The sequence below is a fragment of the Pelecanus crispus genome, chromosome 1 (genome assembly GCF_030463565.1).
Source record: "Pelecanus crispus isolate bPelCri1 chromosome 1, bPelCri1.pri, whole genome shotgun sequence".
NCBI classification, from domain to species: Eukaryota; Metazoa; Chordata; class Aves; order Pelecaniformes; family Pelecanidae; genus Pelecanus; species Pelecanus crispus.
This window is the reverse complement of record NC_134643.1, coordinates 211,921,975-211,948,588: the sequence shown is the minus strand read 5'-3', so window position 1 is coordinate 211,948,588 and position 26,614 is coordinate 211,921,975. Positions and strand designations below refer to the sequence as shown.

Genomic DNA, 26,614 nt, shown 5'->3' with positions numbered 1-26,614 from the left:
TGCAGATGTCACTACCTGGAACTTGGAACTGACCTGGCCATCCATAATCCATTGGCTTTACATCCGTTTAGCTGAGGCTATTTCTCTCAAAAAGTAACAATGTAAGCTGATTCCGCTTCCCTCAAAACAGTAGCAACTCAAATCCAACACCCACAGACAACAGAGGAAAAGATACCCATTGACGTTAACACATTTGGGAGAGGACCAAAGGAATTTAGCGGATCAAGCAGCTCATTTTCTAGGGGAACTTCTTTTTTTGTCCTTAAGTTCATTAGTGAGGAAATGAAAGCTTTCAGTGACTGCATGGAGTAAAATCTGAATATTAACTTGGAAGTCTCTACAGGCCCATCAGTGCAAAGTTTAAAAAAGTCTTAAGTGCTTTGCTCAGCGTCAAAAAGACACATTTAAATCCTGATCTTCAACGTCACACGCTAGTTGCCAAATTGCCATTTTTGTGTCTCAAAAGGAAAAATAAGTCTTGCGTTAGCATCTCATACTTGGTGTTAGCAGCCCTGAAATATAACAACCAATTTCTGTCTGTCTTCGCTTCTGGAAACAGTACCATTGTGTCACCAGATCCCTGAGCAACAGTATGCTTTTCTTCAGGCTTTGCAAATGCAAAACTATTAGAGCCTGAATAATAAAATAAATTTGGAGAAAAATGCAACCTCTAAGATTTATGTGGCAGTAGGCATTGCTTTGTCTAGGGTGGTTTTTTGTTGAACACTGTCAGAAGCTAAATAATGCTCCCAAATCGCCTGTTTTACTAGGATTAGAGAAGTGTGTCCTAAATGCTGTCCTTGGTAAAGAACTGTCTGTCGCGGTTTAACCCCGGTCAGCAACTAAGCACCTCACAGCTGCTCGCTCACCCTCTCCCTGCCAATGGGATGGGGAGAGAATCGGGAAAAAAAAAGTAAAACCCGTGGGTTGAAATAAAGGCAGTTTAATAGGATAGCAGAGGAAGAGAAAATAATAATAATGATAAAATATACAAAACAAGTGATGCACAATGCCATTGCTCACCACCTGCCAACCGATACCCAGACAGTTCCCGAGCAGCGATCACTGCCCCCCAGCCAGCTTCCCCCAGTTTCTATACTGAGCATGACGCCATATGGTATGGAATAGCACTTTGGTCAGTTTGGGTCAACTCTTCTGGCTGTGCCCCCCCAGCTTCTTGTGCGCCTGGCAGAGCATGGGAAGCTTAAAAGTCCTTGGCTAGTGTAAGCAGTACTTAGCAACAACTAAACCATCAGTGTGTTATCAGCATTCTTCTCCTACTAAATCCAAAACCCAGCACTGTGCCTGCTACTAGGAAGAAAATTAACTCTATCCAGCTGAAACCAGGACAAGAACTAATAAATGTCCTGTGTTTTGTGAAACACCACTTTTCATCTTCTATCTCCTGAGCTTCTGAAATCGCTTTTGTGATGGGCAGCCACAGCTCTGGTTTTGACTGCATCCACTGAAACCCCTTTTGACACGACACCAGAATAAAAACCCATATCCATCTCACGTGCACTGAATTCAATGATGTGACAAAAGTGATTTGAAAATACTATGCGTAACTAAATAAATTTCACTCATTTTAAGAGAAATGTTTTGCCTTATGATTATTTTCTGATGTAGCTAAAGCCCCCTAATTCTTATTTTGCTGGCTGCTCCACAGACACCCAGGAAGCCTCAGAAGAACTTAGAGGAATCTTGATCTATACCTTTATGATCACCATCTGTCATGATAACATTTTTTCAAAGACAACAAACTGGCAATCAAAACTAGCCATCAACTATCACAGCTGTCATGGTTCTCTAGATATGACCTGTCACCTTGATCCATTTCACAGCAAAGCTACAAGGAAGTGTGTATGGAAATACAGGCCTCTCATGATCGTTAATTATCTTCCCTCTCTCTAGGTTTCACAGAACGTTCTCCCATGATAAATTTTTATCATCTCAATTTCCAAAGGAAGCAGCTCAACATATGGCTCAGCTCATAAAGGGCCACATTCAAACCGCCTGCCCTACGCACGACCACTCCTGCTGGGCCCTGGTGGGATGTCCTGCCTCGCCAAGACCTCCTGCAGCGGCCGCTCACCCGGGCCCTGCGATGCCCCACGGTGAGTCAGAGCACGGGAGACATAATCCTCTTTACGGACCTGAAATTTCCTTTCATTACATACTTCTACTTTCATTATCTTGGAGGTGTCCTTATTATCATCTAACTTCAGAGAGTAAAAACTGGCTGTGTAGGTGCACTCCTGTGTGAGCACCTGCCAACACAACATGGTGCAACCCCCCCCCCCAAGTATCTCTCTGCTTAAACGTCTCTAAATATCTCATTAGTCTGTTCATTAGAGGGCATTATAGGCTCCTTGCTAAAACTACCATATACACACATTTTAGGACATAGGAAGTTTCTGTTCACCAGTGGATTCCATTTCATTCCTTTAACACCTATATTTGAACCTTTTCACTTTTAGATAGGGGGAATGAGCAAGGAAGGGATGCGTATGCATTTGTGTGTTAACAGGGTGTGCAGGAACCAGGATGTGAAAACTGGTGTCTAGGGAATAAGTACTGTAATTGTTCCTAACGCTGAAGTCCAGACACTGGGCAATAACTTGGGAGAAATATCTAAATATGTCATCAAATTCAAGTCACAGATTTAGCGAAGCTTGGTATGATTAAGTCTATAACTTTGTAAGTTTTATTTCTAAATTAATGCTTTATTTTTTAATTAGAACTCGAAGAACAACAAGTTCCTTACCACCTCTTCTTTTGATTTTAATTGTTAAATGTTCTTAATAGAACTTACCAAACTAATCTTTAATCACTTTCTTTTGAATGGTTGCAGAATTTTTGAAGGACTGTTTGGATGCCAGCAACATTGGCTTAAGCTGCGCCAAGGGAGGTTTAGGTTGGAAATTAGGAAAAATTTCTTTACGGAAAGGGTGGTCAAGAATGGGAACAGGCTGCCCAGAGAGGTGGTGGAGTCACCATCCCTGGAAGTGTTCAAAAAACAGGTAGATGTGGCACTTGGGGACATGGTTTAGTCTAGTCTACCCTTGATTGGCTTAGAGTAGACTTGGTAGTGTAGGTTAATGGTTGGACTGGATGATCTTAAAGGTCTTTTCCAACCTAAACAATTCTATGATTCTAACATTGTGTAGAAGGACCAAATTAGCCTATCACACAGAAGATTTCAACACACCTGAACAGAATGCCCCAGGCATTTGCAAATACTCCCTGAAAGGACTCAGGACTATGACGCATTCACATTTCTACTACTAATGAGATCTGGAGGGAGCTGTTTTGTCAAGCATGCTCTCTCCTGTTGTGCACAGTCTACATCACTACACTAGATCTTTCTGACTTAAGCTGCACAAGAAATCCACTAGTAAGACACATACTGTATGTCAGTATGGTGTGGTTTCCTTCAAAAAATTTAAACAGTAGTCATTCAGCACAGTAGAAAATAATCTGATGGCTTTTAATGGAGTATACTCATGTTGACACTAGAACTGACTTGGAAAATGAGATAATGTCTAATCATACCCATTATGTGTGACACAATCAGATGGGATTGATTTGACTAAATATAGATGTACACAATGCAGACATCTGCAACTGGGCTAGGCACCCCAAACCTCCAACACTGTTGATGGACAGAAATAAGCCCTTCCACAGCATGATTCATCGCCCCAAGTAAACGTCTAAATTGAATTGCGCATTAGAAATGCTTATTTATCTCCACTGTTTATAAAATGAGCTAAGCATGCTCTGATTATAAAATAAGATAGTCATACCTAGTTCAGATGTAGATACCTACATACACTTCACTGAAGTTGTCTGAGAAGATTGAGACTTCTTCCATGTTCTGACTCAGGTCTACACTAACTGGTCCAAGAAAGGTATCACCTCTATCCACAAACCTTATCTTGCCAACATCCTTAAATCATTCTGACTACAACAGCATTGCCTCTGGAACCTGAAGCATACTGGTTTTTCACGCTGTGCCCCTCTATCTATAAAGCAGAATACAGAGAATTACGCTTGAAGTCATACCAGAAATTAGATTTAAAGCATGGATCCCAGAGATTTACATAAGCACCAATGTCCTCTTAAAAACAGTTTTTCAATATGCAATCTAAGCTCTCGCAAAAGGTCAAATAATGCTGTGAAAATTCCCCAGGCAGTTGCATTTGTACCATGTCAGCATAAGCTAGATAAAGCCAAATATCTCTTTGAATCTGATCCACATTACTGACTTGTGTGGGGAACTGGTCTGGACCTTTAATGGTCAAAAAGGGTCTGAAAAGTCCTGTGATGAGATGAAGTAATACTATCTGTTTGGAATAGATGAATCACTATTAAAATAAGCAGCCATCTTTCTTTAGTTACCACACTGTATTAGAACATCAATGTTAAAAAAACAAAACAATACAAAAAAACCCAAAAACCCAACAGGGATAAAATTCTTACTCCATCAAAGACAACAGAAGTTTTGTTGCTCACTTTGATGAGGCTGGGATTTCACTGTATGACTTGGCAATGATCAAAATTACAACAAAAGACAAACATATTCTGTTTTGCTGCACTATGTAAAACATAAGTCAATCTGTTTAAATTTAGACAAATTTTGCATATCACATTTTTGGTAGAGGTGTGCACTTGACTTTAACCCTGTAATTAAGATATAAATGTTCACAGATAGGATCCCAGATACAGATGATGAAGCTCATTCATTTCTCTTGCTTTCGGCTTGCCATACTGTTTTGTTCATTGACACTTCTTTATCTCATATGCCAGGTGCAGTGAGTTGTCTGATGACAGGGAAGGTTAATGAGCTGCCTCTGGTATGCTGGGTCCTGAAGAGAATGATAGGCTTCAAGTGCCTGCAATACAAGCAATTTCCCAAGAAGACACATACTCTTCACTTTTAATGCAGGAAACAAGAGTTGAAATAATTGTTTCATGCTTAAAATGGGAAACATTATGTAAGGCTATAGAGAAACAGAATGGCAGGTGCTTTCTGCTGCATGGTCCTGCTCCTGGTCCTGTCCCTGTCCACACTGAAGACCTGTCTGGAGCATGCTATAGTTGCCTTCCAGCCAGCAGACTCATTTTCCTTCTCTGGAAGGCTCAAGATGTGGAAGGGAAATCTGAAGAAAATTATGAGTTCTTGGGTCTTGTTCTGACATGGAGTTAAAGTATCAGTGGGACGCATATCTGGGAACTGGGAGAAGCTCTAAGACTGTATCTGCACTAAAAAATGAAGTGTGCTGGGGCCATTGAAGTGTCTTGGCACTGAACAGCCCATGACCCTTTATTAACCTCTGTTAGTTACCAAAACAGGGTGGCAGCATTCAGACTACCTAATGGAAATTTTCTATGGCCTGGGTTAACTCCTGAGCAGTGTGTGGGAATATTTGGGAGTGCTAGTTGGGTAAGCCCAAAAACATACCAGGGACCATGCTAACAACTTAGCAATACAGACAACTGAGTTCTGGTGCCCAGGAACATTCCCTGGCATTTATTCATTTATTAGTACAGACATAGCCTCAGGACTCTAGTCACTGCGCAGAAACCCTTTGTGTGAGATGCTGTCCAGACACATAAGAAAACACAGTACCTTTGTGATCAACAGGTTTATGAGGGAGACAAAAATGCAAATTTAATTTCAGTTCGCAGTACCTACTGATTCTGTTTGCAGGTGTTTTGTGAAACTCCTGGGTACTCACAAAAAGTTGAAAAAGTCACATTAGGTCCTGAAAGAAAAATGTGGAGACAGCAGATGCCCAAGAATAACCCTAATAAAGCTCCTGTGTTTCCAAAACAAATAATAAACCTTGCATATCCCAGGAAACATGGCTAGCTGAATGACAAGATTTCCACCCCCCCTCCCATATATTTCCAAGGACAAGCGATAACACAAAACAAAGAAGAGGAAAGAATGCTGTGCAGTTATTGATGGATTCGAGAGGAGAGGGAGACAAAAAAAGCCTGAGGTCTCACAGCCATTACAAATGTATAATGTTTCTAAAACCAGAAAAAGTCCTTCCTACAAGAAGCAGCAGCAGCTTTTTTCCCAGTCTTCCTTAATTCCTTTTTAATCAATTCAGATTTACACCTATTAGAAAAAATTTAGCCATCTGTTTTTTCTGGACATGCTGTTTGCAATGTAAAAATGTAAATATTATCTTACAATTAAAAGATAGTTCTAACCTAATAAAAGAAGGGAGGGATCTGCACTAATGCATATGTGAAACCTGTAGATTCTGTAAACAGGAGGGAGTTTGAAGAATGGAAAATTAAAATAACTGAAAGAAATTGAAACTTCAACCAACAATGATATTTCTAAGACTACAATTGTTAAATGATATGTTAAGATATTTTCTAGAAACTGAAACAAAGCAAGGAAAAGTCACCCAAAAAGGACAGCACAGCAATTTCGTCCTAAAGTAATGGCCATGGCAGGATCCTTTGGGTCTTCTGAATCCTCCTATGTAGGTAATTTGCAATTTTTCACCTGTTCATGAAGGTAAGAACTGAGCTGAGTAGAAAAACAGAGCAGTAAGAAGAAACAAAGGCTTTGAAAATGTTCTTAAATGTGAAATCAAAACAAAACTGCAAGGAAAGGAATGTTTTGGTGGGGACAGAAGACTGTAGTCAATATGTTACTGCTAAGTGACAGTTCAGTGCCTTAATTGTAGTTAAAGTACTGGTAGAAGAAGAATAGATCATACACCTTTCATCACTGGAGATTCTCCTTTTTCCTCACGTAGTAGAAACAGCCACACTGAAGTTCCTGGGCAGATACATTAATGGACATCAAAAATGACACTCTGGCATCTGTATAATCTTTGCCTGCAGGTGAGCATTCGTTCTGCTGGCTTTCTAAGCTGGCCTGATGTGAACCTCCACCAATTGCAAAGCTGAGTAACCACAGCTAACCCGAAAGTTCAATCTGAGGCATCTGCCTTCCAGCTGAGCTCATAACCCAAACGCTGCACCATACCAACGGCATTTATGAGCTAAGAGCAAGTTCGGGCCAAGCTGGCACCCACGTATGGAGGACTGTGTACACATACCAATGCAGAGGTTCTCTGTGGGAACAGTAAGCCATCTATACTACGCATACAAAATACCTAATTTTGTAGACAGTCAAAAACATTAAGTGCATACATGCTGACAGTACCTGCAGAATTAAAATAAGAATGCCAAGTAATTTCTTATGAATACAGAGCCAGAGGCTACTAATAATTTTGAAGGCAGATTCTTGAAGTTCCATGAAGTAAGACAATTTTAGCTAGGCAAGGATCTTTCACAAATTTTTGATAGCATAGAGTGGATTTGAATTGGTTATACTGAAGTATAAATCCTTGTATCCTGTTACCGCAGAATCTCACTGGTGCTATGTAATCCTCAGGGAATGGTTCTGCGGAGGGTTCAAGAAACCTGCCTTCACTCTTCAGGTGTGAATTTACTGGAGGATGAAAAGATTCTTAACTTTCTCATTGCCTCATTCTCACACTTTATTGCAGTGCTGCTTATTCTTAGGTTAGCACGAAACATTGGACATACTCATTCAAATCCAGCCTCATCTAATAGAAGTTATTTATATGAAAAGATGAATCTTGAACAACTTTCTGAAGTTCTTTATACTTATCTGCTGAAACCAGAGTCCTAAGACAGTCAACCACAAATGCCTATGAAAATTGTAAACTAAAAAAACCTGCTTTTGAAAACTACAGTTTGAAATTAAAGAAAAATTTTTAAATGGAATCAAAGTATTTCATAAAGTATTTGAAAATCTCTTCTAAAGGGTTTGAAAGAGGGTATTAGATGGCTTCTCGTGTTGGAGGTAATAGAGTAGCGATACAATGTGAGGGGCTTTCCAAGACTCACCATTATTCAGCTAGCAAGTTTTTCTGTCCTCCAGGATCAATTAAACTTTAGACTGACGATCCTTGTTTCTATTACGATTTGCAGACTTTAGCTATGACCTGTCTCAACATCCCCTTTCAGAATGTTTTCTTGTTTACCTGTTTTTAACAAGGGGAATGTCCATACCACACACAACAGTAAGAAGATTATCTGTGTTCAACAAGCAAAAATTCCCGTAGGAAACTTTAGCACAGCACAAAGAAACACCTATGAACCTCACGTGCATCTTGACCTGTGGATGATACTTCTTTCAGTCATGATCTGGCTGCTACTTAAACCTGCACAAAGTCTCATTCCATGATGCTTTGCACAGAATCAATTTTCATTCTCTGCAAATCAGTATTTCTACATAGTTAATACAGCCAACCTCCCATTAGCAGCCTATCAGTGCTCTGAGATTACGAAGAGAATGAAAAAACTGTGACAATATGCACAGTGGGAGTGTGGTGCAGACATATAGCTTGCACTACACAAAGCCAGCCTAGAGCTACCTTGCTGGCTCAATAACTGAAGTTACTGAGTCCACAGGACTCCTGCAGTATTCCAGCACTCTGGGACACATGAGAAATGACTGACTTCAGCAATGGAGCAAACATGGGCCAGTACATACATATCCAATAGTATCCAGCTACTATGACTATCCAGCACAGCTGATCGGTGCCAAGATGGTCATTCTGCAGGAACCAGTTTTGATCTGTCCTGGCTTGCAAGCTCCTGTTCAGTATAAGCCACAGTAGAGTAGGATACCTCCATCCAGACTGAGGTGCCCATCACTGCAGAACTACATCAATATACAGATTTAAACCTCAGCACTACAAATACAAAAACTTCCTAAGTAGTTCAAATAAACTTACAGAGAGGGTACCATATAGAGGGGTACTGTTTAAGAAGTACCATATGGAGGAGTTAATGGAAGTAAAACATCCACTGGAAATACTGCAAATGGTAAATAAATAAATAAATAAATAAACCTACTCAGAACACTGTGAATAACTTGTCAATGAAATACTGTCATACAATAAATTCATTAGTGTTCCTCAGGCCAATTTCTCTTTTTTGTTACTGTGACACATTTTGATTATATTAGAAGGATTCAAAAACACATTTACACTTCTGTTGTACAACTATAAATACATTCCCTTTCAGTGTATTGTCAGAGATTATTTTTTTCAATGGTTATATTGTTGCTATAATACGCAGCTAAATTAAACTGACATAGGAGATGTGTTTATTAAAACTAAGTCAAAACTCAGCTTTGAGTAAACTCCAGAGAGTTATGGCTCCCTCCCAACTGCATATGAGAGTTTCCTATAAAACCAAATGGAGATACGAGGGGTGTGGGGAAGGTGGGGGCGAGGAAAGGAAACCATGATCCTGGAAGTTTCCAGGGCATGTTTTAGATGCAGGGCTTTGGAAGTGTGTACAGACCAGTTTAGACAGAGTAAAAGAGTATCAGCTACTTCTTCAGGCTTTCCTTCTAGAATCAGCACAGAGCAAATTTAAATCCAATGGAAAACTTTTGGAGCAAGGAAAACCAGTGTAGCAACAGAGATATTGGGGGATCGGACAGACCACTTACTTGTCTCTTACCAGCAACGAACTCTCTATTTACAACTTTCCCAGGTCAGCACTGGCTGAGTGTTTGGGGGAACACACACACACACTCTTAAATTTCTCTACCATTTGTTCCGTATCTTTCCCCTTTTTAGCTAAAGAAAGCCTGCTTTTGCAGAACAAAGAAATGTGTTCTTTTCATTGGCACGAGCTGGTAGAGCACATTTCACAATTTTAGTCAACTATTTGCATGGCAGGCCTGTGAGACTAACCCTCAGCTACGTCTACACTAGTAAAAATGCCCATGAATGTTTCAGGTCACTAGTGCCAGTTGGTATCTAGCAGCCCACAACTATGACCACTGTGCTGCTCAGTTCCAGTAAACTCTCTCACTGTTGAAAACAGAGTGGCTGCATGAAAACCAGCAACTGGGAACAGTTCCAGTAACACTCTTGATTCCCAAACTGTGAAGGGAATTGTTTGGGACACTGTAGATGGCTTAGGCAAAAAGCACGCCAGGGAACTTTCCAACTTGTTACTCACAAAGAAAGAATTGGTTGAAGATATGAAAGTCAACGACAGCCTTGTCTAAGGGACTGTGAGGTTGTGCAGTTCAAAACCCTGAAAGAAGGCAGCAAGACAAACAGCAGAATTAGAGCCTTGGACTTCAGGAGACCAAATATGAGCTTGTTCAGAGACCTACTTGGCAGCATCCTGTAAGAGGGCAAATAAGTCAAGGAGAACTTGTTGATCTTCAGGACACCCTCCTCAAAAGTATGAAAACAGTCCTTTGTGATATACCAAGAGTCAAATAAGCATGGTAGAAGGCCAGCATGGACAAACAACAAAGTCCTGACTGACCACAGGTGCAGAAAGGAAGCATAGTGGAAGAAGCAGCAAGCTATTTGAGTGCAATACAAAGATACTGCCCCACCACACAGGGATAGAGATGGGTAAAACAAAGTTCAGGTAAAGTAAAAATTAGCAAAGGATGTGAAAAACAACTAGAAAGGCTTTTACAAATACAATGGTGAAAAAGGAAGGCTAAAGACAACGTGGGTCTGTTACACAATGGGGCAGTGAACCTAGTGGCATGAATAAGTCTGAGGTACTCAGTGTTTTCTTTGCCTCGGTCTTTAGCGGCAAGGTTTGTCATCAAGCCCCTCACATCCCTGAGCCAATTACCAGTCTCAGGGAGTGAAGCATTATCTACATTACAAGAAGATTAAGTTGGGCCATAAGTCCAACGGACCACGTTAGACACATCCAAAGTTACTGAGGAAGCTCGCCACTACCATTGCAAGGTTGACCTCTACTATCTTTGAAAGGTTTTGGCAATCAGGAAAGGTTCCTGATTCTTGATGACTAGAAAAAGGCAAACGCCACATCCACTTTCAAAGCACGGCTGCCCCAGAGGCAAGATATGCAGAGATGTAGGTGAATCAGCCCAACCTCAGTTCCTCAGGATAACAAGGTGACTGGGAATAGCCAGCATTGATTTACTAAAGGGCAAATCATACCTGACCAATTTGATTGCCTTCTGTGACAAGATGATGGGCTCGTTGCACTGAGGGAGAGCAATGGCTGCCACTTAACCTTGATTTTAGCAAGGCCTTCAACATGATCCCACAGTGGGATAGACAAATTGGCAGGATGTGGTTTGGAGACATGATAACATGAGCAGAAAATGGGCAGGGCATTTGGGGTCAAAGGGTAGTGATAAGCACTGCAAAGTCCAACTGCAGCTGGTTACCACTGGCATTCCTCCAGGAATGATACTAGTGCCAACAGTATTTAATGTATTCCATGAATGATGAGACAGAGTGCACCTTTAGCAAGATGGTGGGAGTGTTTGATACAGTGGAGGGTAGGGCTGCTCTTCAGAGGGCAGATTAGAGAAATGGGCCAAATGGAACATCATAAACTTCAGCAAAGGCAATTGTAAAGTCTTATGTCTGGGATGGATTAACTCAGTGCAACAAGCTGGAGGACAACTGGATAGAAAGCAGCTTTCCAGCAAGGATCTGAAGGTCCTCAATGTGAAGAGGACTCAGCAACGTGCCCTTGTGGCAAAGGCAAGCAACCACATGCAATGCTGTATCAGCACGAGTGCTATCAGCAGGTCAAGGGAAATGATTCTTCCCCTTTACTGGGCACTGGTGAGACTCTGTTGGGCACATCTGGAGTGCTGTTTCCAGTTCTGGACTCACCAGGACAAAAAAAAAAGACATGGACATACTGGGGCAAGTCCAGTGAGTGCTCAAGGGTGCTGGATGACAAGAAATGAAAGCAGTGATTGAGGAAACTCTGCTTGGTCAGCTTGAAGAAGAGAAAGCTGAGGTGGAGACTTTACTGCTTTCTACAAAGACCTACTGGAAGGACATAAAGATAAATGAGCCAGATTCATCTCAGAAGTGCACAGTGAAAGGACAAGATGCAATAGGCAGAAGTAGCAACATAGGAAATTAAGATTTGATATAAAGAAAGAATTCCTACCTGTGGCACAGACTGGCCAGAGAATTTATGAAATCTCCACTGCTGGAGAATGAAACTGTTCAAACTCAGCTGAACAATGCTGTGATCAACATGATATAGTTGGACCTTCTCTGAGTGGGGGTGTGGTCTAAATGACCTACACAGGTCCCTTTCAGGCCACACTGTTCTATGATTTGGTGACTCTATGAACAATTTAGTAGGATAGACGACTGCATTCCAGTACCCAGGAATGCTTCCAGAAGCTGTTTCATTTACCATTATAAAGGTAGACCCCCTTTCCACCTAGAAAATGAATAAGTATATTTTGGAAGCACAGAAACATAAGAAACAGGAACTGTTTCTGAGAGGCAACTTCTGTTGCAAATGATTGAATAGGGACCCAGTCATCACAGGCAAACATGTGGTAATAAATTATTAGAAGTCAAGAAAAGAGCTCTTGAAAAAAGACTGAAGGAACTTAATTGTTTATTCTCAATCTGGGAAGACTTCCACTATACAAAAAAGTTTTCAGATAGGTAATGCTTCAAAGGAATAACTATTTCTAGGAAAGGAATAACTATTCCCTTGGACAAGGCAAGGAGTTACATCAAGAAAAAATGTAAAAGTTAAACATTTGGAAACCAGAACTTAACACTCTATTGCCTTCCACTAAACCAATTTCTTCAATTACAAAAATCTGTTCCGACTTAGCAAATAATTTCCTATATGACATTATATCAAATGCTTTATTGAGTTCTGGCAAATTATTGTCCTTCCTATTCATATACAATTAGTCTTGTACTAGCCTGCAATGCGTTTTATTCCATTTTGTCTAATTATTCTTTCCTTCAAATTTTTTTCTAAGACTTTGTGTACTGTTCTTAAAACAGGGTTAGTACATCTACTATTCACCAGTCATGAAATATCACCCCTATTTGATAGATCTATTAAAAACTAAAATGGCAAAGGAAGATCACTTACAGAAACTGAAAGCTTCTGTTAGCCTTGGAAAAATGATTGTAGTATTTTTCCTATTCCTTTTATAACATGTTTTGAATCAACTCTAGCAACATGAAATTTCATTCTAAGAGACAGCCTTATATTTCTTCTTCTGAGCTTCTATCTGACTGAAATGTAGCTTATTTTTTATTGATCATATTTCATAAGTTCATTTCAATCACCTATCCATTTTTTTTGTTTACAAAACAGTTGAAGAGCAACAGGAAATTAATTTTATGTATTTCAGATCAAATTGTCTGAGTCGGGAAAATGAGAATCTTGTCAATAAATGGGAAGGGAAATGGTTATAACACAAGAAGGAAGTATAATGGCAAAACAAAAATAGTGGATTACAGCAGGATATATTTCAAGAAACAGTAAATAAGATCTTGGAAAAATCTCTAAAAGGAAAAGCAGTTAATGTGAATTAGGAGATAATTAAAAATAAAGCCAGTATCATGGGGACAAATATACAGTTTTCTATTGTGGAAGATAAAAAATAGATGATCTTGACCAAACCACAGGCCTTTCTGGATACATGAGAAGAAAGTACTGGAAACGGAAGTGACAGCTTGCTATGAAAGAATACAAACACAGAAGAAGATTATAGAAACAGAAAGCATGGGGGAAAAAAAATGAAATTCAAACAGCTTGAAGGTGTCTGAAGAGTAGTCAGAGATTATTCCAAAAACACATTAATAGAAAGCAAGGAACCAAGACAAGTCTTGGTCCACTACTCCACCACAAGGGAGAGCTACAGTGGATGAGTCTGAGAATCCCAAAGGAGTTAACGTACTGGTGACATCAGTCTTCACCGACCTTCAATTTTAAAAAGATAATAAAGGGATAAAGGGATCCTATCACAATTAATGGTATTAACAAAAGAGAAAACTCTAATTTAGTCAACAAAGATTCACAATCAAAATGCAAAGATATGGAAAAAAAAGGCTATGAAGGGTTTATTTTGAAACAGACATTGCTCAATATGTCTCATTTTAACTGACACAGTAGAATAAAAAATGGCAGAGCTGAGCATCTCATAGGTCTTGCTCTACTTGAACATACTTAAGATGGTCAAGCTTGTTTCAAGATGAAAGAGCTTCTAATTTTAATGGGCACCCTATTTGGGTGTTCTACATGACCCTTTGACATTTCAATACCCAAATGAAAATGCATTACAGAGCTTTTCTATTGTGAAGCAGGAATAAAGGTTAATTTAAACACAACTAATGTATACATTTGAGTGTTACACCACCATTGAGATACGCTGTGCTCTGCATTTCTATACAGTTATCTAAATAACATACAAATAGTAAGTACAATGTGGAGAGGGGCACAAGAGCTAGACCACATGCTCACACTGTAACTGACAGAACCAGAAACCCCTGGGGTACAGCTCACCTATTTTGTACTGGTTTAGACATCCCGAAGTGCCACATCTACCCGTTTTTTGAACACTTCCAGGGATGGGGACTCCACCACCTCTCTGGGCAGCCTCTTCCAATGCTTGACTACCCTTTCCGTGAAGAAATTTTTCCGAATATGCAACCTAAACCTCCCCTGGCACAGCTTGAGCCCATTTCCTCTCGTCCTATCGCTAACTACTTGGGAGAAGAGACCAACACCCACCTCACTACAACCTCCTTTCAGGTAGCTGTAGAGAGAAATAAGGTCTCCCCTCAGCCTCCTCTTCTCTAGGCTAAACAACCCCAGTTCCCTCAGATGCTCCTCATAAGGCCTGTGCTCCAGACCCTTCATCAGCTTCGTTGCCCTTCTCTGAACACGCTCCAGCACCTCAATGTCTTTCTTGTACTGAGGGGCCCAAAACTGGACACAGTATTCCAGGTGCGGCCTCACCAGCGCCGAGTACAGGGGGACAATCACCTCCCTGCTCCTGCTGGCCACACTATTCCTGACACAAGCCAGGATGCTGTTGGCCTTCTTGGCCACCTGGGCACACTGCTGGCTCATGTTCAGCCAGCTGTCAACCAGCAGCACCCCCAGGTCCTTTTCGGCCAGGCAGCTTTCCAGCCACTCTTCCCCAAGCCTGTAGTGTTGCATGGGGTTGTTGTGACCCAAGTGCAGGACCCAGCACTTGGCCTTGTTAAACCTCATACAGTTGGCCTCGGCCCATCAGTCCAGCCTGTCCAGGTCCCTCTGCAGGGCCATCCTACCCTCCAGCAGATCGACACTCCCACCCAGCTTGGTGTCATCTGCAAACTTACTGAGGGTGCACTCAATCCCCTCATCCCGATCATTGATAAAGATATTAAACAAGACTGGCCCCAAAACAGAGCCCTGGGGAACACCACTCGTGACCGGCTGCCAACTGGACTTAACTCCATTCACCACTACTCTCTGGGCTCAGCTACCCAACCAGTTTTTTACCCAGCGAAGACTACGCCCGTCCAAGCCATGAGCTGCCAGCTTCCCAAGGAGAATGCTATGGGAGACAGTGTCAAAGGCTTTGCTAAAGTCCAGGTAAATGACATCCACAGCCCTTCCATCATCTACCAGGCGGGTCACCAGGTCATAAAAGGAGATCAGGTTGGTCAAGAAGCACCTGCCTTTCATGAAGCCATGCTGGCTGGGCCTGATCCCCTGGTTGATCTGCACTTGCCTGTTGAGTTCACTCAATATGAACCACTCCATAATCTTTCCCGGCACCGAGGTCAGGCTGACAGGCCTGTAGTTCCCCAGGTCCTCCTTCCGGTCATTCTTGTAGATGGGCATCACATTGGCAAGCCTCCACTCATCAGGGACCTCCCCTGTTAACCAGGACTGCTGATAGATGATGGAAAGTGGCTTGGAAAGCTCCTCTGCCAGCTCCCTCAGTACTCTCGGGTGGATCCCATCTGACCCTATAGACTTGTGAGCATCCAGGTGGCATAGCAGGTCATTAACTGCTTCCTCCTGGATTATGAGGGCTCCATTCTGGTCCCCATCCCTGGGGATGACTGGTCTGGCCATTAAGCACAGAGTCAAAGAAGGCATTAAGTACCTCAGCCTTTTCCTTGTCCTTAGTGACAATGTTCCCCCCTGCATCCAGCAAAGGATGGAGATCCTCCTTGGCTCTCCTTTTATTGCTGATGTACTTATAAAAGCATTTTTTATTATCTTTTACAGCATTGGCCAGATTGACTTCTTGCTGGGCTTTTGCTTTTCTAATTTCCTCCCTGCAGGACCTAACAAGATCCCTGTACTCCTCCTGAGTTGCCCGCCCCTTCTTCCAAAGGCGGTAGACTCTCCTTTTTTTCCCTGAGTCCCTGCAAAAGCTCCCTATTCAGCCAGGCCGGTCGTCTTCCCCATCGGTTGGTCTTACGGCACACGGGGACAGACCGCTCCTGCGCCCTTAAGACTTCCTTCTTGAAGAAGGCCCAGCCTTCCTGGACCCCTTTGCCTTTCAGGACTGCCTCCCAAGGGACTTTCCCAACCAGGGTCCTGAAGGGGCCAAAGTCTGCCCTCCGGAAGTCCATAGCAACAGTTTTGCTGCCCCTCCGCTTGGCATCACCCAGAATCGAGAACTTTATCATATCGTGGTCGCTAAGCCTGAGATGGCCTCTGATCTCAACATTTCCCACAAGCCCTTCTCTGTTAGTAAACAGCAGGTCAAGCGAGGCACCTCCCCTGGTAGGCTCGCTTACCAGCTGCGTCAGAAAGTTATCCTCCACACACTCTAGGAACTTCCGAGGCTGCTGCCTCTCTGCTGTGTTGTATTTCCAGCAGATGTCTAGCAAGTAGAAGTCCCCCATGAGAACAAGGACTAGCGATTGCGAGACTTCTGCCAGCCGCTTATAGAACGCCTCATCTACCTCTACATCCTGGTTGGGTGGTCTATAGCAGACTCCCAGCAGGATGTCTGCCTTGCTGGCCTTTCCCCTCATCCTTACCCATAAGCACTCGACCTTATCATCACCACTGTTGAGCTCTATACAGTCAAAACACTCCCTAACATACAGAGCCACCCCACCGCCTCTCCTTCCTTGCCTATCCCTTCTGAAGGGCTTATAGCCATCCAGTGCAGCACTCCAGTCATGAGAGTCGTCCCACCACGTTTCTGTGATGGCGACTATGTCATAGCCATTCTGCTGCACAAGGGCTTTCAGCTCCTCCTGTTTGTTGCCCATGCTGCGTGCATTGGTGTAGATGCACTTGAGCTGGGCTATCAATTTTGCCCCCAATGATGGTGTAAGCTGTCACAAAACCTTGATCTTTTCCCAGTTATGCTGACATGCATAAATGCCCCATTATCACCGTGATATTTATCTGTCTCAATTGCATTTATGACATTGCCTGTACCACTACCCTAAGGAATTGTTTTTGCAAATTGATAAGATCTCTAAAGATAACCATAAAGATATCTGAACTGTCATTAAAGAAAGTGGAACACAGTAAAGTGTTTTTTTGTAGTTTTGCAACTTACAAATCATCCAGTCATACTTAATTGCTAAAAATGCAAATTGTTAAGGTTCTCAAATCAAAACATAACACCCCCCACAACACACACACGGCAGTTTAATCAGTAAGAATGAAAGTCATCCAGGTAATCAGAAATCCATGTACACTTTCAGCCTAGACAACAAGAACACAACCAGTAAGTATCTTGAGAAATGCAGAAAACGTATCACATATTTTATAACTAGAAAATAAAGTCTTGTATAAGTACAGCAATACTTAGTCAAATCACGTTCACCTGCAATAAACAAACTGAAGAGATGCTAGATGACTAAATTAAGCTGTAACTTACTTCTCTATGACATAAAACACTAATTTCAGAGCTACTTCAGGAGAGCTATAAAACTACAGCACTGGTGTTCCCATCCTCACTGTCTGTCTTCCGTAAGAATAGCTGAAGTCCTGGCAGTAGATACTTCAACAACTTGACTACAGCCAAGATACATTCTATGTTTTTAAACACTTCCTTGGATATATTTAGATTTGTTTTTTAGTGCTTAAGTACTCTCATTTGCTCTTCTAAATTAAATGAGTGGTTGATTTTTTCTTGTAGTCAGCAGTCCTCATTTTCAAATACTTGTTCTTCAACTAGGCATGAAACGTTGTGATTCTCTCCATTGACTCTGCTGTCAGTTAACACCACTACTCAGTGCCGACATGTTTAAAAGGTCTCAGGTAGCAAAAAGAAAGCATCTGTGTTAAATTCTCATTCTAACGTCTTACAGTCAAGAAAGCCTCTTAGCAGATAAAGTCCTACTGCTCATCTATGCCAAATCATCTTTCAATCTCTGTTTATGCAAATTAACTCATGTTTTTATTCCCTTTCAAATTTGCAAAACTGACAAGTGCTTTAGAGCGTTATAACGGGCTTTATAGAATCCACACACAGAAACGAGTTAGTTCAGTATATGTACAATACCCCTTTGCCTACCCATCCTTTTAACATATCATATGAATACTGTTCACTAATGTTAAATACTGGAACTTAAATTTTTATGTCTGGAAATTTCTAACTCATTATTATCAACTCGATTAAATGACTGACTAATATTCAAATAAATACTACAGAAAACTTAATGTATTGCTTCCCAATGTAAGAAATCATAAAAGAAAAATAAATATCAGCATAAGTAAATGATTTAAAAGTACAGAATGCCAGAATCATGTTCAGGAATGTGAGATAAAATACACACTAGAAAAATTAAGTTATTTTAATGGACACTTTGGAAGGGAAAGCCACCCTGCAGAAAGACCTGGATAGGCTGGAAGAGTGGGCTAACAAGAACTTTATGAAGTTCAACAAAGACAAATGTAAGGTCTTGCACCTCAGAAAACATAATCCAGGAGTGCAGCACAGGCTGGGGTCTACCTGGCTGGGGAGCAGCTCTGTGGAAAGGGACCTGGGGGTCCTGCTGGACAACCACCTCAATATGAGTGAACAGTGCGTTGCTGTGGCAAAGAAAGCCAACAGGATGCTGGGCTGCATCAACAAGGGCATCACCAGCAGAGATAAAGAAGTCATTATCCCACTCTACTCACCGCTTGTCAGGCCACACCTGGAACACTGTGTTCAGTTCTGGTCCCCACTATGCAAAAAAGATGTGGACAGGCTGGAGAGGGATCCAGAGAAGGGCCACAAAGATGATCGAAGGACTGGGAAGCCTGCCAAATAAGGAAAGGCTGAGAGACCTGGGTTTGTTCAGCCTTGGGAAAAGAAGGCTTAGGGAAGACCTTATCACCATGTTCCAGTATTTAAAGGGTCGCTACAAAGAAGATGGAGACTCCCTTTTTATAAGGAGTCACATAGAAAAGATGAGGGATAACGGGTATAAGTTACTCCTGTGGAGATTCCAATTGGACACAAGAGGAAAATGTTTCACAATGAAAACAATCAGCCATTGGAATGATCTCCCCAGGGAAGTGGTGGATTCCCCAACACTGGACACTTTTAAGATTCGGCTGGACAGGGTGCTGGGCCATCTTGTCTAGACCGTCCTTTTGCCAAGAAAGATTGGACCAGATGATCCTTCAGGTCCCTTTCAACCTGGTATTCTAAGATTCTATGATTCTAATATATTTAAAATATGTTCTTTCTCTTTAAGCTCTGTACAATGAAAATACCACACATATGAAACTAGAAAAGAATATTTTTGTAGGAGCATAAAAGTAGTAAAATATCAGAAGGGGTTCTTTCCATTTCCTCTTCTATAGCTAAAGTCTAAGTTCATAAAAGAAGCTCTGTGGTTTTCACTTAAGAATACACTTTAGTTCCATTAACACCATTAAGACTTAATCACAAGCTCAAGTGTTTTCTGAACTGGAGGAGTCTTAAATGTGTGTTCAACCTGATGGATGGGCTTAGATAATTTACATTTTCATACTACTTCCACTGCTCCCTACACCTTTTGTGTATGGATGAATTCAAAAGCAAAAGAAGGTTCCACAGAGCTGTAATTTAAGCACATATAATCACATTTGTCAAAACAAACTAATAGTTGTCGAGTGCCTTATAGTCCTCTCACATTTTTAAACTACTAACAATAATCCTTTCATGCTTTCCTAGTCAGGAATTAATCACTATTTTGTCTGAATGGAGCCCCCATACTCACAGACAGCATCAAACAGACAGCAGCTTCTGCAACACTGCCTGCCCCCTTCCCAGGCCTGGGGTTTTGCCTCCCCAGACACAAAAATCTCTCTGGCCGGCATCTGTGATTAAGCAGAACAAAGAAGCTGGGCAAACCAGATGGACAACTGTGGCACCCTCCATTTTAACATTTGCATTATAATGTTTGCTTTTGTCACACTGGATTTTATAGCATTCTGCTGGATTGCATCTTCAGTACTGCAGTCCCATGTTTAGTACGTTTCTCTTAAAATTAAGTTCACAATCTGCATCTCTTACGCGTCAGTTGTCAACCTCTTCAACATATGTTTATTTTCCAGTATTTAAACAGAATTTAACTGCTCTCCTTATTAATGTCATGACCTACCAGCAGTAGGTGAGCTCTACAGAGCACTATCTTTTCCTAGCCATAATAACCTGGGGAGTTACAGATAACATCTTTGTGTTTGGCAACTGCAACAAAGTATGAAAATATTAGCCAGTATATGCTGAAACAGAGGAAGTAAAACTGATTTCAGGCTTGCAAACAAAACCCATCTGTGACAACGCTTGTTAGGACTCTAGCTTTTCCCTTCCCAGCTTTATGCCTTGTCAACATAAAAACCCAAGAGTCTTTTCTTTCCAGACAACAGATTTAAGCTCAAGCAGTCAATATTTGTGTCTTCAGCTCTGTAGGGCCTTGTTTGAAAATGCCATACTCTGACTCATCTGCTTTGCTTATGTTTGCAATCACTTGCCAAATGCTAGAGCATGGCACTTACTGCAATAACAAGGGAGTGCTTGGGCACTGAGAAGACTTTCAGCTTCAGACCCTCTGTAGGCTTGTATTTAAAAGGTGTGATGCTAGGACATGACGACTCCCCCTAAACTCATGCTCAAACTGCCTAAGCCTTTAAACGATGTCAATTGGCATTTAAAGGACATGAATTGGCCTGTCAAAAACTAAGCCAGATAAAACAGTTCTGTATGTACAAGGTGCAAAATAACTCTTGCTCTGCATCCCACAAGGCTGGCTACCTTGGCCACCCTTTTTATATATCTGTGGGACAACGACATGATCCTATCTTCTCCGTTTCCCTCTCTGCACCTTTCAGTAACCCTGCCGAAGGGTATCCTGGCAGCAGTGCCATATATTTCCTTAGCTCAGAAGCTGCAATTCACCTTGGGGGTGCCATGTGATGGGGAGGGAGAGGAAAATCCTGACTGCCTTCATGCAATCCATACCCATGTAAAGTCCAGCCACCATCTACTCACAGAACTTTTCAGCAGATGAGCAGGAACATGACACTATGCTAACAGGATAACGCAAGCCTGTGCCGGTGTTGTGAAGAGCTCTGCTGAACTCTCACTGCCTTGATTATTTGATGACAAAGGGTAATTTCCTTTAATTCCATGTAATGCCATCTATTTTAAAAAGGGGAAAAAAGGGAATGTGTATGAGTGGATGCCTGTATTATATATACGTTTATAAAAGGAGGGAAAACAAACATATATCACACAGTACAGTTTAATGAGCTCACCCCAGTCGTTGAATGTATCTAAATCCAATCGTAATACAGCAGCAATTCAAGAAACTCATGGGGAGATTCAAGCACAGGGTGAAACACTGACACAGAATTCAGATCGAACTCACAGGGTTGCCTTTTCTTCTTTTTCCCTGTTCTAGTGGTGTGAATTACTTACGGCATGAGTCAGACACAATTTTCAGCATTACCTTTAGCACAGTTTATTGTACAGAGTTGTAGGTCCAGGCAATAGGGTACGGTATCAGCAAAAAGGTCAGAGAACCACAAAAATCAATTCCAACAGAAGAGCTGGAGAGGATTACAAAAAGGATGATCAAAGGAATGTAAAATGCCTTAGCAAGACAGCATTTCAGCTAGCTGCCTCCTGTGCTACTTGGTCAGAGAAATGCTGCCAAAGGTAAGAAGTCTAAGATACTTTCACTTTATTTTTGAAAACTTTTATTAATTTTAGATATTCACATTTTTTTATTGCTTGTCCTAAACCAAGACCACAGGGCATCTTTTAAGAAAAACGTCACAAAAATTAAGATCCTCAGTAGAATAACTCTTATCCTCTATAGCACAGAGCTGACAATAAAAACCCATCAAGTTGCAAAGCATGAATTCTAGACAGGAAACAACGTGCAACTAAAATCACCCCAATATTTCCACATGCAACGCAAGTAAAAATAGAAGAGAGTGGAAGAAAAAAAAAATTATTAATTGAATGAGGGGAAATTCACCTGCATGGTTTACCCATAAAACCTATAGTGTACGACACAAACCAACAAGCCTGTAACAGGGATATGGCAGATCAGCATGCCCTCCAGTCAGCACTGAACTAACGCTCCAGCATAGGAATAAATTGTGCTTTAATCATATTTGTCAGATTCTGGATTGTAACCAAAAACTGAGTAATTCTTTTACCCTCAGGAGATCTATTCAGTCTCTATCTATTTCTTGAAAATCTGACTATTAACATCAAATGTAGCTGAAATCAATCTAACCCACTCATCGTTAGCATTGACAATAATTGTGTCTGATTTTTTTTTCAGTGAGAACTGCAGATATGAAATATAACAATCCTAAGCTGTCATCAAATAGCATCAATTTCTAAGTATAGCCCCTAAATTCAGAGTTCTTCATGCCGAAATACTATTCAGATCCTATTCTGTTTTAAAAATACAGTATCTTTCCAGATATCCTCCTTCGTATATCTCTCACTGATCTTGACCTGTCATGGGTGAAGGCTCTGAACTGAAGAAAACTGCCAATAAAATAAGAATAGGAGAAAAATATGGACTTTGCCATCACGGATCCTCCATGCTGCATACAAATGTCTCACGTGACTGAAAGAGAACTAGACTAATATGGGAAGTTATAAGTGGATGCATTTGTGGATAAAAAGAACTGATATGAAATGAAAGCCATGTAAACAACTGATTAGGAAAATGACAACTGACAACCTCAGGACTACTTAGAGTAAGGGAAAAAGCACTAAAGGTCTTTTAAATGACTGAAAAGGAAAAAGTAATAGGAGACCCTGGTGGAATTAGATGAGTGACTACTTGGTGACAGAGAACTCCTTTCTGCAGAAGCAGCAAGTATGTGTTCAGCTCAGTACCTTAGGAAGAATGGACAGTAAGTTGTCCACGCTTCGCAAAAATAGCAGAAGAGGATATCATAGAATCATCATAGAATCATAGAATGCTTTGGGTTGGAAGGGACCTTTAGAGGTCACCTAGCCCAACCCCCCTGCAGTGAGCAGGGACAGCTTTAACCAGATCAGGTTGCTCAGAGCCCCGTCCAATCTCACCTTGAATGTTGCCAGGGATGGGGCCTCTACCACCTCTCTGGGCAACCTGTGCCAGTGTTTCACCACCCTCATTGTAAAACATTTCTTCCTTACATCCAGTCTAAATGTGTTCTTCTTTAGTTTAAATCCATTATTCCTTGTCCTGTCACAACAGGCCTTGCTAAAAAGATTGTCCCCATCCTTCCTGTAGGCCCCCTTTAAGTACTGAAAGGCCGCAATAAGGTCTCCTCGCAGCCTTCTCTTCTCCAGGCTGAACAACCCCATCTCTCTCAGCCTGGCCTCGTAGGAGAGGTGCTCCAGCCCTTGGATCATTTTGGTGGCCCTCCTCTGGACCCGCTCCAACAGTTCCATGTCCTTCCTGTGCTGAGGGCCCCAGAGCTGGACGCAGCACTGCAGGTGAGGTCTCACCAGAGCATATATAACTGTATATATGTATATATATACACACACACAGAGATATAACTGTAGTAACGACAGCAATTAACCTAGAGACCATTGTGTTTCCCATAAAATAGATATGGAATAACATATTAAACAGAATTCCAAAAAGCTGGCAGGTATGATTTTTCCAGCAGTCACGTTTGAGTAAGGATCTTAACATGTTTATCCATTTGTTCATTCATTCTGCTCTGTAACACAATGAAATGTGTCCATCAGCTAATATGAACAGTCTAACCAAGTATTTCTACCACATGAAAATTTCCCAGAAAAGCTTCATTTGTAACTCAACCAATGATGAAATGCTGACACTAACTAGCAACACTATTTTTTATCAAGTTCAGAGAAAACAATAAATCTAACCCAATTTTTCCTTCTTGGATAAAATAAAGATTTGCACAATAATTCTAGTTCCAGTACAGGAGACATTTTTTTCTTCCTCTGCTTGTGGGAAAATAATGAAATTTGCCTATCAATGCTCTTCCTGCATCTATATTAGGAAGAAGTCATTTTCGTTATATAAATATGATGTATTGCTAATTAAAAGGAAGAAGCAAGGCAATATGATAAAATTTACCTTAGAAGTATGTAAAAAACAAAGCGGTATTCAACAAAAAGAATGGCTGAATGGTGTTACCCAGAAGAAAACTAAAACCAGATAAAAAGCATGAAACTGAACTCCAGGAAAACAAGGAGGGAGCAGAGTTATTTCTGCAGATGTTACCCACTATCTGCTGCAAAGGAGGCTGAAGAAGTATGTGCCCTGCACTAAAAAAAAAAAAGAGAGGAAAAAAAAGAAAAAATCAGTGCAATATAATTTCAGGATAAAGAAGAGTCACTGCAGAAGTACTTAGCATTTCAATGTGTGCTTACGTAAAAGGGAAAACAATGTAAAAAAGTAATTACTTTGGTCTACTTCTAATAACTGTAATTACTGTTATTAAAAAGTAATTACTTTATAAGAATAAAGAAACAATGACAATGTTTATTGTTCCCTGCTATGCACAAATAAAGTACTTGCTATCCTGACCTCAGGGACACTCTTAGTGAAAACAGAATTGGTGCAAGTCACAGAGACAAGTCCAGCAGGAAAAGATCATTTGCCTTTCTCAGATCAGAGATGTAATAATGATTCCAATACACATCACAATGGAGAGACCTGATTTGATAGCTCAAAGACATAAAATGAGACCTTTACCAGTTACTGTTACTTCATAATTGCAGAATATTTTCCTGTGACATTTGTAAAATTTGAAGAACTTTCTGCCCCCCACACCATTCAAAAGGGTCAAAAGCTCTGGCATCCACCAAAAACCATGTTGCCTTTGATCCCACAGAATAGAAGCAATCCCTGAGCCAGTATATTTGACAATATCATTAGTTGCTGTAGCTGTCCAGTTAGGTGATAATAATAGAATAACACAGGGACGCTCTTACAACCACTTGACAAAGACTGTTATTAGATCTAAATGGAAATCAAGAGGTTCACTTTCACAGTGGAAAAATAAAGTTTCAAAATACACAGGCAAAACCTCGAGACCTTTATCTTCAAGAAGAAACCTGAGGAACAGACAGAACAGTTCTGACTTGCTGACATCTTTCTGGGAGGTAGCAACTGTGGATTGAGATTTCTGTTCTGCCCTAGTTGAAACAGGTCTTGTAACTTGGTCTTTGACAGACCACAAACGTACCTTACCTCTAAATAATTCACTATGGTGAAAGAAAGAAATGAGAAATCTTCCCAAGGGGTGTTTATTCAAATGCAGACTTTGGAGCACTGACATTGCAGTGCAACAGTAAATACCAAGCAAAAGCAGTTCTTACTCAGTTCTACTTATTAAATTACACTGGTTTTGCAACATAGTCTAGAGAAGAACTATCCTTTAAATAAAACTTTTAGTTACATAGAAACATCATCCTTTACCACTTAACACTAACATCCAGAGAAATACATGAATCAAAGCAGAATAACAATGTAAGGCATTTTTTAGTGTGAAATCATGTGTACACTAGCAGAGTTAAGACCCATACGGCATCGGTTCTTTGTGATGGAAGGAAACTCTTCTGCTGGAGAAATAAACTGAACAAGAAAAAATGAGAATCAAAGCGGTTTTTTCATTTATCCAGTGGTGAATACAGGTTCTGGAAAGCAAAAACTCTCAACAGGAATTTTTCTTGCTTGTCTAACTAACTTCACTTACCAGATTTTAACCAAATACATTAAAATGAAGGGGAGAAAAGGAGGTTGTGTTACGTGGATCCAAACCTTAATCTTGTGGAGAAGAAGAAAGCATTCATATGGTTGCTTTGTAACTGGTCTGAAATGTATGTGGAGCATCAGCTCCACAGAACAATTAACAACATTTTCCTAATGAAGTGAGATAGGATTATAGTTTTGGTCACAATTGCCTTGCCTGGGCTGTTCTTCCAAGAGAACACCATCGGCCGAACGCAAACATGCAGATATGCTCTGAATGCTGCTGCCTGCCAAGGGATTCAGGCCATGTATGCGTTACAGGAAAGAGAGTTCAGCAGAGAGCTGAAACTGTCCTCTATACAGTCAGCTGCAGGGGGAGGAACAAAAGCAGTTAATATTGAATTGAGTCACATATGATTTAGGGTGGCTTCAACAAGCCAAAGTTAAACATTCTTATTTCAGACATAATGAAACACTTCAGATCAAAGAGTAAATGGTGAACATTTCTGAGAACAGTGTCGTGAAGAATTATTTGGCAAAAACAAATTAAGTTGTAACTTCTTTAACCATGAAAACGGATACAAAAACAGTAACGTTTCCCA

General features: G+C 40.9%; 1 protein-coding gene across 2 annotated transcripts in view; it reads right to left on the bottom strand.

Annotated features, from left to right (window-relative positions):
* Positions 1-26,614, bottom strand: part of TRPC6 (transient receptor potential cation channel subfamily C member 6) — a 114,622-nt gene that overhangs the window by 70,359 nt on the left and 17,649 nt on the right. Inside the window, exons 3-5 of one of the 2 annotated variants that reach the window (XM_075711193.1) lie at positions 15,490-15,507; positions 9,372-9,406; positions 3,620-3,627 (exon numbers count right to left, since the gene is read on the bottom strand). The exons of the other annotated variant lie outside the window; for it this stretch is intronic. Coding sequence (XP_075567308.1) covers positions 3,620-3,627; positions 9,372-9,406; positions 15,490-15,507 — 61 coding nt within the window. The remainder of the gene's footprint in view (positions 1-3,619; positions 3,628-9,371; positions 9,407-15,489; positions 15,508-26,614) is intronic. 2 annotated transcript variants of the gene reach the window in all.